This window comes from Rhinolophus sinicus, chromosome 12 (assembly GCF_057876585.1).
Source record: "Rhinolophus sinicus isolate RSI-liver-muscle chromosome 12, RSI-T2T, whole genome shotgun sequence".
NCBI lineage: Eukaryota > Metazoa > Chordata > Mammalia > Chiroptera > Rhinolophidae > Rhinolophus > Rhinolophus sinicus.
Window position 1 is genome coordinate 19,398,137 of NC_142512.1, and position 12,827 is coordinate 19,410,963.

At 40.6% G+C, this 12,827-nt stretch overlaps 1 protein-coding gene across 1 annotated transcript in view; it reads right to left on the reverse strand.

Moving 5' to 3' along the window:
• VPS53 (VPS53 subunit of GARP complex) overlaps positions 1 to 12,827 on the reverse strand; it is a 134,631-nt gene that overhangs the window by 70,938 nt on the left and 50,866 nt on the right. The window contains exon 11 of the mRNA XM_074319960.2: positions 11,472 to 11,613. Within this exon, the coding sequence (XP_074176061.2) occupies positions 11,472 to 11,613 (142 nt within the window). The remainder of the gene's footprint in view (positions 1 to 11,471; positions 11,614 to 12,827) is intronic.

Here is a 12,827-nt window from a genome sequence, read left to right on the forward strand (position 1 = left end):
AAACTTGTTGCAATGATGTTGCTAACCTTTTTTTAAATATCAGAGGGATTATTCCTTATGAATTTGTATCAACTGGACAAACAGTTAACCACGTTTACTATTTGGAAGCGCTGAAAAGGCTGCATGAAAAAGTTAGAGGACCTGAACTTTTCACCAACAATTCATGGCCCTTGCATCACGACAATGCACCAGCTCACCTGGCACTGTCTGTGAGGGAGTTTTTAGCCAGTAAACAAATAACTGTATTGGAACACCCTCCCTACTCACCTGATCTGGCCCCAAATGGCTTCTTTCTTTACCCAGAGATAAAGGAAATATTGAAAGGAAAACATTTTGATGACATTCAGGACATCAGGGTAATACAATGACAGCTCTGATGGCCATTCCAGAAAGAATTCCAAAATTGCTTTGAATGGTGGACTAGGCTCTGGCATCGGTGCATAGCTTCCCAAGGGGAGCACTTGGAAGGTGACCTAGTGATATTCAGCAATGAGGTACGTATCACTTTTTCTAGGATGAGTTCGCGAACCTAATTGTTCGACCTCGTATACATAATGATCAGAGAAGGCCTCTGTGAGGAGGTGACAATTGAGCAGAGGAGAAGGGCCACTCAGGCAAAGATCTGGGGAAGAGCATTCTCAGCAGGGGGACTCACTGCAAAGGCTGCAGTGAGTACGTGTGCGGGGCAGAAAGCACAGAGACAGCAGGAGCCCAATCATGGGCCATGGTAAAGGTTAGGCTTTCTCCTCATTGCAACTGGGCCGTCAGTGGGAGTTTTAAACAGGGAAGTGATATGATCTAGTTTAGATTTTTAAAATCTCATTCCCTGCCGTGAGGAGAATGGACTGTAATGGAGGCAAGACCAGTATAAGTCTGAGACTGCTGCAGTGTTCCCAGCAAGGGCTGACAGGGGAACAGACAAAGCTAATGCTGTGGAGATAGAAAAAAGTGGCCAGATTTGGGACATATTTAGGAGAAGGTCAAGAGGATTTGTTGAGGGAGTGGATGTGAGGGTGAAGGAAGGAAAGGAATCAAGAATCATTTCCTCTTTGGCCTGAGCAACTGCCTGGCAGATGTCCCATTACCTGAGTAATAAACCCTGGCTTTGGGGCCAGGCCCTATCACTCGGGGTACACTGCTTTCTTTCTCCAAGCCTCACTTCTTCTACATGCAATGTGAAAGGATATTAATACCTGCCACATAGAGCTGTCACGAGGGTTCAATGAGATAATGTACGTAAAGCATGAGACAGGTATACAACGCAGCTTAACAACGCCTGGCACATGGGGAAAACTTGGTGAGTGGGAGTGTTCGTTAGTATTTAACGGGCAGGCAACTAAAAGAGGAAGAACTGCGGCTGTGCCTCTGGATACAGCAAATCTCAGAAGGGGAAGAAGTGGGAGCACAGGGCTAAGCAGTCTCATAAAAAGAATTCCTTTTGATCACAAGTGAGATCCTGTCCCTGTGTACTACTTAGTCTCTTTGGGAGAGCTCCAGGAAATGAAAGCAATGGGCCCATCAGATTACAAGGCAAAGGCATACTGAGCTTCTCCCTTCCTCCCTGGTCTCCAGCGAAGCCCCTAAAGTACCGCAGGAACCACTAGGCTATTGGTAAATGTGACATTACGAAGCCCTGAGGACGGATATAGACTCCCGCTATTTAGAGCACTACATTACTGCTCAGATTAATTTGCTGTGATGAAAGAACAAGGCTTTGCAGAGAGCAATCAGCGGCACAACCCAGCCTTCTGTGCACGAGCAAGCCCTGTTGTCAGAGCCAACCAGACCACACTTCTCATTCTCGCTTTGCAGCTGTCGTAAACCATAGAGAATTACAAGTTTGGCTTTAGATTTTAAATAACTCAAATGACATATTCCATGAGCTCCGGGGCTGCTCAATGAAACAAAAAATTTGCCAAGAAATGAACGACTTTCCAATTTTAAAAGCTTTTTTTTTTTTTTTTTTTGCTGGGACAGTTGATTTCAAGTCTATACAGGATAGAAAAATTCTTCATATAATAAGTTAATTCCTACTAATTAAACCACATGGGATTCCCAATGCCTCCAAAACAGTAAGGGCCACAGGACAGCCAAGCGGTCTAATTTACTGTTAGGAAGAGAGAGCCTGGCGTTAGTCAATAGCATATCCATATCTGGGTCCGCCTGCACAAATCCACTTCTGAGGCCCTAGCTAGACACTTCAAATGATCAAAGAAGGAATTCTGACATTCAAGACTCGTCTGTTTCCTTTCCCTAGAGGAGAAAGCTTTCAGTTATGAAATGAACGTTCTGCAATTTCTGCATTTCTTATTCCATAAAGACTTTACTTCAGCCCAATTCCTGATTTGTCCTTAAAGAGATGGCCTGGAGACCTCAGCTGATAGGGCTGTGGGCATAGCACAAAGCACAACTGATTTACTATTGCTGGCACCCCCTCTTGGTACCACCACGCTCATCTCTGATATTGTGACAATTATGGTGACAATTCTCCTGCTAGACCATAAGCATCTGCCTTACTCTATGTTTCATCTTTCCCCAAGCCCCCGCACAAAGAGGGAGCTGGAAAATATTTGTGAATAAATGCTGATCAGATGAGAAGTACTAAATAATATCCTCTTCAGACATATTGGCAACATTTTCTATAAACAAAACAAAAATATGTGTGTGTGTGTAAGAGAGTCTCAAAAACATACCCCAAACTATTAAGCAGTGGACATCTCTGGGGAGAGGGATTTAGAGTAGTTGAGAAGGAAGAGATTGCTCTTTTAAAATATTTTATCCTCTCTGAGCTTTAAATGGCATGTATTACTCTCTCTCTCTCTCTCTGGTAGACAAATTATTTATCTGTAGAGTGAAGATGATTTATAACTAAACTCGGACAGTATTTTCTAAAACCCTTAATATTTTAAAATGGTGATATAATTAACGTAAAATTCACCATTTTAAGATGATTTACAATTCAGTGGTTTTTAGTATATTCACAAGGGTGTGCCACCATCACCACTATCTAAGCCCAGAACATTTTTCACCCCCCAAAAAACCGTACGTCCATTAGCTTTCCCTTCCCAATCCTCCCCTCCCCCAGCCTTAGGCGACTACTTATCTACTTTTTGTCTTTTATGGATGTGCCTATTCTGGACATTTCACATAAATGGAGTCATATAATACATGGTCTTTTCTGTCTGGCTTCTTTCAATTAGTGTAGTGTTTTCAAGGTTCATCCATGTTGTGATATGTGTCAGTGCTTCAGTCCTCTTAATGGCTGAATAATAATCCACTCTCGGATATATCGCTGTGAATAGTGGTGCTACGAACATTTGTGTGCAAGGGTTTGTATGCACGAACATAGGAGAATTTTCAATTCTCTTGGGTACATACCTAGGAGTGGAAGCATGTGTTACTCTCATAATGAAAACAACATTTTCAGATCGCTTTGTCTTTATCTGGCAGAGTTGGCCCCATAAAATGCACTAAAACAAAGAGTGACTATTTCTTCTGAATCTTAATAAACCATCACTAATATCAAGGCTCAGTGATGGGAGAGACTAAGCAGGAATATCCACAAGAAGACAAGAACACAGAAAGCAGTTTAAAACACAAGACTACCTTAAACTTGAAAATGCTCCTACCTTTTGACCCTATAATTCCAGTTGTATCGTAAGAAAATAATCTCACATGTGAACAAAGACTTGTTCACAAAAATGCTCATTGTGGCCTTATTTATAAAAGTGAAAAAAATGACAAGCACCTAAGGGTCCGACAAGAAAAGGATAGTTAGGGAAATTATGGAACACTGTATAATGAAATATTATATAGTAATTAAGAAAGCACTTAAGACATATGAGGAAAAGTAGGATATAAAATAATACTATTTACACATCATATATGAAAATTAACTCAAAATGGATCAAAGAGCCAAATGTAAGAGCTAAAACTATGAAACGCTTAGAACGAAGCATAAGTAAATGTCTGTGACCTGGGACTCCCAGAAGAAAACATAGGTAGTAAACTCTTTGACATCAGCATTAGCAGTATCTTTTTAGATATGTCTCCCCAGACAAGGGCAACAAAAGCAAAAATAAACAAATGTCATTACATTCAAATAAAGTTTTTGCACAGTGAAGGAAACCATCAACAAAACAAAAAGGCAATCCACTGAATGGGAGAAGACATTTGCAAATGACACATCCAATAAGGGGTTAATATCCAACACATATAAAGAACTCAAATAACTCAACATCAAAATAACAAACAATTAAATTAAAAAATGAGCAGAGGACCTGGACAGACATTTTCCCAAAGAGGACATGTCACTAGTCATCAGGCTAACACAAATCAAAACCACAATGAGGTACCACCTCACACCTGTCAGCATGTCCATCATCAAAAAGACAACAAAGAGGTAAGTGTTGGAGAGGATGATGGGAAAAGGGAACCCTAGTTGAGTAACTGTTTTGTGTACCTAAAACTAACAAAATGCTGTATATTAACTATATTTTAAAAAAATGTTTGTGACCTTGAGTATGACACCCAAACTCAAATAACAAAAGAGAAAAATAGATACATTGGACTTCATAAAACTTGAAAACCTTTGTACATCAAAGGACACAATTAAGAAAGTTAAAAAAAAAAGAGACAAGCCACAGAATGGGAGAAAATATTTGCAAATCATATATCTGATATATGGTAAAAAATATAAAGAATATAAAGAATATATTGAGAATATATCAAAAATTCCTACAACTCAATAATAAAAAGACAAACAATCCAATTTAAAAATGGGCAAAGAACTTGACAGACATTTCTCTAAAGAAGATACACAAATGGCCAATAAGCACATGAAAAAAATGTTTAATGTCATTAATCATTAGGAAATGCAAATCAAAACCACAATGAGATACTTTACACCCATGAGGATGGCTCTAATGAAAAAAAACACAAAAAAACAAAAATAACAAAGAATGTAGAAAAATCAGAACTCTCTTACACTGGTAGTGGGAACGTAAAATGGTGGTGATCTGCTGTGGAAAACAATTTTGAGGTTCCTCAAGAAGTTAAATATAGAGTTACAATATAACCCAGCAATTCCTCTCCCAGATGTAACTGCAAGAGAACTGAAAACATATGTTCACACAAAAAATGAGCACACAAGGAAACAACTCAAATGTCTGTTAACTGACAACTGGATAAACAAAATGCATTGCCATATAATGGAATATTATTCAGCCATAAAAAAGACTGAAGTACTGATACATGCTATACAATAGATGAACCTTGAAAACACTATGTGAAGTGAAGGAAGCCAGGTACAGAGGCCATAATTATATGACTCCATTTATATAAAAAAGTCCAGAATAGGCTAAGACATAAAGATAGAAAGTAGATTAGTAGTTGCCTGGGGCTGTGGGGGAAGGAGGAAATTGGAAGCAACTGTTTTTGGGGGGTGGGGTGGGGTGTTCTTTTGGGGGCAGTGAAAATATCCTGGAATTGGATAGTTGGGATGGTGGCACAACCTTGTGAATATACTAAAACTAAAAAATAAATAAAAAAGGAATTGTACACTTTTAATGGGAAGTTTTATGTGAAATTTTGTTATATGAATTATATTTCAATTTAAACAAATAAGCAGAGAAAAATGTATTTAAAAGGTGCAATTTCAATTGCTTAAAATGTACATACAGAATGAACATACCCAAATCCTCATCTGATTGATGGGAAAACGAAGGACTTTTTTTTCTGCTTTTCCATTCTTGCCTGTAATTTCCGTATTTTCTATTTTGAGCATGTGTTACTTTCTTTTCAGAAACAAACAGAATCTTCTACTAGGATGTTATTCAAATGAAGGAATATATTCCTTTACCACCAAATAAAGCATTTATAAAATATCTTGAAACACGAAAGGGGGCTCACTGGGTAAGGGAAAACTATGTCCTTCTTTAGGACAGAAGACCTTGTACTGTAGCAGAATTGCCCAGACTATGCCTCCTCTGACACACTCTTCCTAATGCAGGAGTGAAGTTGGCGGAAGACTGAGGTGTAGGGTGAGCCACTCTGTGTGGGCTTTTGTAAGGAGTAAGACTTTTACAAACACTCTTATGCTCAATCCGTATGGACAAAAATCATACCTACAGCTTCCATATTTATAATGTAATTTTAAAAACTGGGCAAATGAAACTGTATATTAAAATGACCCCTATAAGCCAAAAGACGATTCTATTTAGAAAGGCAACTTATGCAATGGCCAAGGAAAGGAGAAACCCAGCTGCAAGAAATGGGAAAAAAATTAAATTTTATTTTTAAAAAAAATCTCCCAAATTCATTGAGCCAGTTATAAAAACATAACCCGATCTACTCTGCTTTCATAGAGGCTGAATATAATATTTACCTTGAATGTATAATCACCGAGTCACTAATAATGCATATGGGTATAGTTAAATCACATCCAGACATCTGCTTTTAATTTCAAGGCATTTTAATTTACAGACTATTTTGAATCCCTCCTAAAGGGTCAGGAGTTGAGACAATTAGCGAAAAGCAGTGGCAGCTCAATTCTTTCAGTAACAGTGACAGCACTGGACATTACAAACTTGTTAGGGCTAGTACAATAAAACCCAAACAAATCCTGTCCGCAAGGTTCTCTCAGTCTACATTTCTAGCAGATGTCAAAGTCCCATCTGCCACAACAGAGCAAGAGGTGATGCATCACGCTGATCAGCTAGGAGAAGCTAAACAGGCAGATTTTCCCAGGTGAGCTGTCGTCCCTCAAGCGCACCCTCACTGTTCCACTGTCAATCAGACAAGGGTGGAGACAGGTGGGCTCGGGAGGGTCTCTGCTCAACCTGGCTCCTTGGCTGACTTATCTGCTCCATAACTTTCCAAGAAATTCACTAACTTTCTATGAAATTTGGCATTTGTTATAGGGTATCAAGATATACCTTGGTTCATTTTGTAGTTTATTCTGATACTCGGAAATAAAATGTTGGCCACAAAAGATTTAAAAAAACAAAACAAAACAAAAACCAGCCGGAGAGCAAGGCAGCATGAGGAGAAGGTAAAGAGACAAGGAACAGGGGTCTTCAGGCGGAGTGCTCAACAGGTAGACTGGGAGTCAGGTCGGTGGGAGCCCTGGACCAGCCCAGGCCAGCCTCTTCCCGGCGTTGTCTGCTGGGCGCACGGCCAGTGGCCACGACTAATCTGACCGGGCCTCTGCTATAGGTGAAGAAGGTGTGGCTCAACTTTGTCCACAGCAAAGTGATGGCAGGACCAAGCTCAAAGTGAGTATCACCTACAGAGAGAAGCACGGCCTTCACATCTTCCCACAGCAGGTAGCAGTGAACCAATTCTCCCAGACCTGGCCTGCCTTGTTTAAGAGACCACAGGAGTTCTGTTGCCTTTCTAGAAACTAATGTTTAAGGGAAAAATCCTCGAAGGCTACGGAGCAGTCACTGTCAGGACTCGGAATGCAGAATCGCTGGGTCATCAGAACTGGAACAAAGAACAGCCAGGGGGGAGGTGTCTGACTTAAAGAAGTTGAACAATTTTGAGAAACCTGTGGAGAAAGCAGCTAACCAACGGGAGGGGAGGATAAAGAACTCATGGCTCAGCAGGATTTTTCTGGCCAAGGATTTGTAACCTGAAACTCTCTGCAAACTTGATAGGAGAGGAAGCAACCACTGAACAATCGGAGGAGATATTTGTAAATCAATTATGGCAGAAAATTTCAAAAATGGAGGACCAAAAAGGAAGGGACTGGTGAAAAGGTTCAAGTGCTGCTAGCTGACCGTGCATCTGCTGGGTGGCGGAAGGCTGCCCTCCAGGAGCAGGGCCCTGGCAGAGCGAGTGGACATGGAGCGAGGCCCTGCTGCCAAAACGCAGCACCTCCAGCCAGTCAGCTCTAAGACAGAGTAGGTTCCAGTCAGCCACCTGCCACTCGGCCATCCCTAATCCTGTTCTCTACAGAAAAGCACTGTTCTTCACAAATTTCCATATAGCGTCTGCCAGTTTTTCACGGTCTCTACATGGTTGCCCTGTTCAGTTGCCTCACCTTGTTTAGAGGGGCCTTTCCTGACCATGTTACTCTGGCTCTTTTGACCTTTGGGGCATTTCCTAGCACAAGAGAGACCTGATGTGTTCTGGGACAGCCCCAAGTTTACAGGCTATCCTCGGCCATTTATTCCCCCGTAACCTGTAACTCCCTAAATGTGAAATCAAAATCACCAGGAAGTAGGGTCCAGCCAAAGGAGGGGAAGACTAGCTCAAAACAGGTGTTTGGCACTGATGCTATTCAAGCATCCTTCATTGGGACCTATTAGCTGGGTCACTGGTTCGTAGAGCCTGCCTTTACGCTCTACCAACCCTGTCCAGCGGGAAGCCATGGGCACTCAGGGAGGCATTCCCAGGTGGGGCCTGTGCTCAATGCTTAAACTTCCTCGTCCCCAAGCAGATCTCTGTAGGGCTGAACTGAGAGCCATGGGAGTCTCTGCTTGAAACCAGGCCCAAAGCATGGCGTGGGTAGGGCAGAGAGAAGAGCCAGCATGAGGAAATCAGGCAGGCACTGACGTTAACCAAATACTTCTCAGGAGAGACGCACGCTTCTTTCAGTGGCATTGCTGTTACCTATTTCCTTCTGCGACTTGCATGTTCGTTTGTTTTTCGGCCTATTTTGCCCTTGTTACTAAAAAGAAATCAATTCTGAACATGAATTAACAAGCAGAGGAGAGCATGTACATATATATTTGTTAAGTACGGAAAGAGCGCTTTGTGGTTCAGCCGCATTTTATTTTGATAAAGTCATGAGTGGCACTGAGTAGGTAGGGCCTTGTGGTCTTGCCTTAAAACCGAGTGCTGCCGCCACCACTAGTGAGCCCAGTGCCCTGAGACACCTACTCTGAGGCAGGCCTTGGGGGGCAAAGAGGAGATCCCACTGAAGTCCCAGGATTTTAGGAGTGGAAGGGTGGGGGGTAGAGAAGGTAGCAAAGGCGAAGGGTAAACAAGTGAACAGGACTCCAGCACCAATCTCTGCACTTACTCCCCTGCTTCAGTCACAGCAGCTCACTTTTGCTGTATTTACATGCAAGCTGCACAGCCTCGGGTAAGCTGCCAATGAGTATAGCGCCTACCTTCTCCAGCTGATGGAGCAAAGTGATGGAATTTAAGCAAACGCACCTAGCACACTATGGAACACACAGTGGACGTTCAAAGTATCTTAGCTATTATTCTCTGTGTGGATTCCACGTTAGTGTTTGTTAGAAGAAAGAGTTTGGAAGTCACTGATTTGGCCCATCTCCCTCATTTAAAAAAAAAACAAACCTGAAAAATAAAGTATGTAAATGCAAAAAATATGTTTCAAAAGTATGCAACTGATTTTGTATAAGAAAAATTCAAACAAAATACCAGAGTAGAATGAAAAAAAAATTCTTTGCTTTTCTACCTACTCTCACTCCAACTTCCTTCCCCAGAGATATCCGCTGTTATTATTTCCAGACCTTTTTCTTACACACTTACATACATAAACATGCTTTTTGCTTTTTACATAAGTGGAATTATACCATATGTACTGGCCTGCAGCTTATAGTTTGCACTTAACATTGTATTTGAGAGGGTTTTTTTTTCTATGATAGCACAACTGGATCTATCCCCCATTCTACCCCTTTTAAACTGCTGTACACTACTCCACAGTGTACAATAAAATACCACATTTTATTTAACCATTCTTCAACGATGGACATTATGGAAATCTCTTTTTTTTTTTTTTTTGCTTTTAAGGCTGCAATTCATCTTTTTGTTGGTGGATTTGTTGGATCCCCTCTATATGTGTGGCTTTTTTTGTAGACTTCATATCTAGATATGAAATTGTTGCCTCACAAGGCATGCGCATTTATATATATATATATTTTTTAAAGGAGGATGCAGCTCACAGTGGCCCATGCGGGGATCGAACCGGCAACCTTGGTGTTATGAGCACTGAGCTCTAACCAACCGAGCTAACTGGCTGCCCCCGGCATTTAAATGTTTGATACATAATGACAATTCACTCTCCAACAAGTCTGTATCAACTTGTACACTAGCACTAAAATTCTATATTGTTAGTCTTACAATATTTTTGGCCAACCTGATGTATGAAATTAGTATTTTGTTCTGTTTTTTTCATGTTTATTAGCCCACTGTATTTCTTCGATGAATTTCCTGCTAAAACCTGTACTCATTTTTCTAATGGGTCTTTTCTGCACTGATTTTTAAAAAAATTCTTTATGTATGCTGGATATTGATCATTTGTCTTATATAGGTTAAACTGGTTTTTCCTGGTTTGTCGTTTACACCTTAATTATGTTTATGGTCTGTTTTTCCAAACAGAATTTTGTTCTTTTTATGTTGTCAGATCTTTCAGGACTTTTCTTTATGGTTTCTGGGTTTTATGCCTTGTTCATTCCCCCTGGTACTCTGTTATTGAAGGATACTATCTAGTCATTTAACAGAGCAGACAGTTCACTGAGTTATAGCAGAGTCACGACATGGTCACAAGTTTCTCTTGACTGCTGGGTCAAGGATTTTCCTACCAAATCACATCACTTCTCTGTTACTAGCAGTTTAAAAAAAACACAAATCCAGTTTTAAAAGCAATTCAACAGGTCTGACTCTCTCAGCTTTGATTTCTTCCTCTCTCTCCTCATTCCTACCTGCCTGCATGTGGTCCGTGTATTCTTTGCATGACTAGGGAACAGAGATGAGTCAGCCATAATTCATGCACTCACGGTCTGTGCGTGTATAATGATGTATACAGAAAGTACCATAAAAGATAAAAATCTGGTTTCCCCGTGGATAGGAAATCAGAAGAAAGCGTACTGTGTTAGCAGGGGGCCTGGATTTCCAAAAGAGAGGTTTTCAGAGAGACACTTTTGCCTAGTCTTTGATTACAAGGAGACGAAATGATTTTCACCAACACCACCACATCCCACCTTTCCAATGGAGGCGCATAATCCTCAGATCTCGTACCTTTGTGTTTAATCTTTTAGTATCTCTCTGACCTGCAGCTCTCCATACTGGCTTTGAAGTTCATAGACACGTGCTGACCTGGTTTGCTCACCAGAAGACGTTAAGAAAACAAACCCTCATGTAAAAACATACCTAATTATAATACAATGTGATAGTTAATAAAGTAATAAGGTATTTGTGCCTGAATAAGTCAGGCCTCCTTGACTCACAAAATTGATAGTCTGTAAAATGGGGCCAATATTTCGATAAAATGATGACAGGCCATTCTAAAAACATGAAGTACCGCCTAAGAGACAAACAATAAATCCATGCAGAGTACTCTGCATCATCACTGCTCACAGGAATTGAGCAAAATCCCTGGAATGGGGGATTAAGCACTTGAGCCAATGGTGGAATCACCATACTGTGAAAGAGTGAAGTGAAGCCCACCCACCCTACCCACGGAGTTCACGTTCTGGCCTCTCTCAGGAAGGTCTTACCAGGGTTCCATCTGTCAGGGTGCAGCCAGAAAAGCGTTTTGCAAGAAACCCTTCAAAGTTAGTTGTTCTCTGAATAGCAAAAAGAAGCAATTTCACTTCAATTTCCTTAGCTCTGGTACGCATAATCTTGCCAAGTTCTGTCCTTCAAAGCAAAGAGGTAAGAACACTGTCAAACAAACGGCTCATTCAAGATAAGACAACGTAAATGGTTTTAGCTTATATTAAAAAAAACAAAAAAAGGTTACCAGAGGGTAAGGGGGGAGGGGGGTGGGAGACGAGGGTAAAGGGGATCAAATATATGGTGATGGAAGGAGAACTGACTCTGGGTGGTGAACACACAATGGGATTTACAGATGATGTAATACAGAATTGTGCACCTAAAATCTATGTAATTTTACTAACAATTGTCACCCCAATAAACTTTAAAAAAAAAGTATACAATCCTGAGGTCTGTTACCGACTTAGTTTAATGCTAGGGGAATAGAAATACATAATCTAAATAAGAATTTTTAAGGTGAAATTGTCCACCAGTCAAAAAAAAAAATCAAGGTTTACCGACACCAATTTGTTTACACTCTTACTAGTATTTTTATGCATTTTAATTTTTTAATAATTTGTTACTAATACATACGAAACACTCAGTATTTTATAAAAAATGCATATATTCTATATAATTTCAGAAGTATTAATTACTGAATTACAAAGCCCTCCATCAGCCAGAGCTCAATAACCATCTCCTTCATCGAGAACAGGAACCCTGGGACTACATGTGGGCGACTGGAATCCCCACGTGAAAAGTAACACGTACCCGTCCAGGTGGTTCCTGCCTGCTTATGTGCCACTCAAGCATTCTGTTTCAGAATGTAAGTTGTTCCGGAGCGGTGACACGACAGCTCTCGGTGAGTACTGAGCAATGATCATCTTCCCCCACAAATAAATGACAAAATCAAACAAAGATCTTCTGAGTTTATTTGAGAATTATGTATCTGTAGGATTTTAGCCAAGATTCAAACAATGAAGCTTAGCAGCAACGCTGCCATTAGCTGACACAGTAGCAGGTTTGTTGGCTTTAGAACTTCCAGTCTCCTGAGGAGTCAGTTTGCAAGTCACTGAACTACCGGCTAACGAACACTGCTTATTAATTCCTCAAGGAATTCGCTCTTTCTTTGCTAATCAGGACTTAGAAAAGTGACAACCAGAACTGACCTTGAATCAACACTAAAAGGTTATCTAAATCTATGGTAGCAAATGTATTTCTTAAAAGAACAGACGCATAGAAGGTACAATACGAAGAGTAAACCTGAATGTAAACTATGGACTCTGGGTGATAACGTGTCAGTGTAGGATCACCGATTT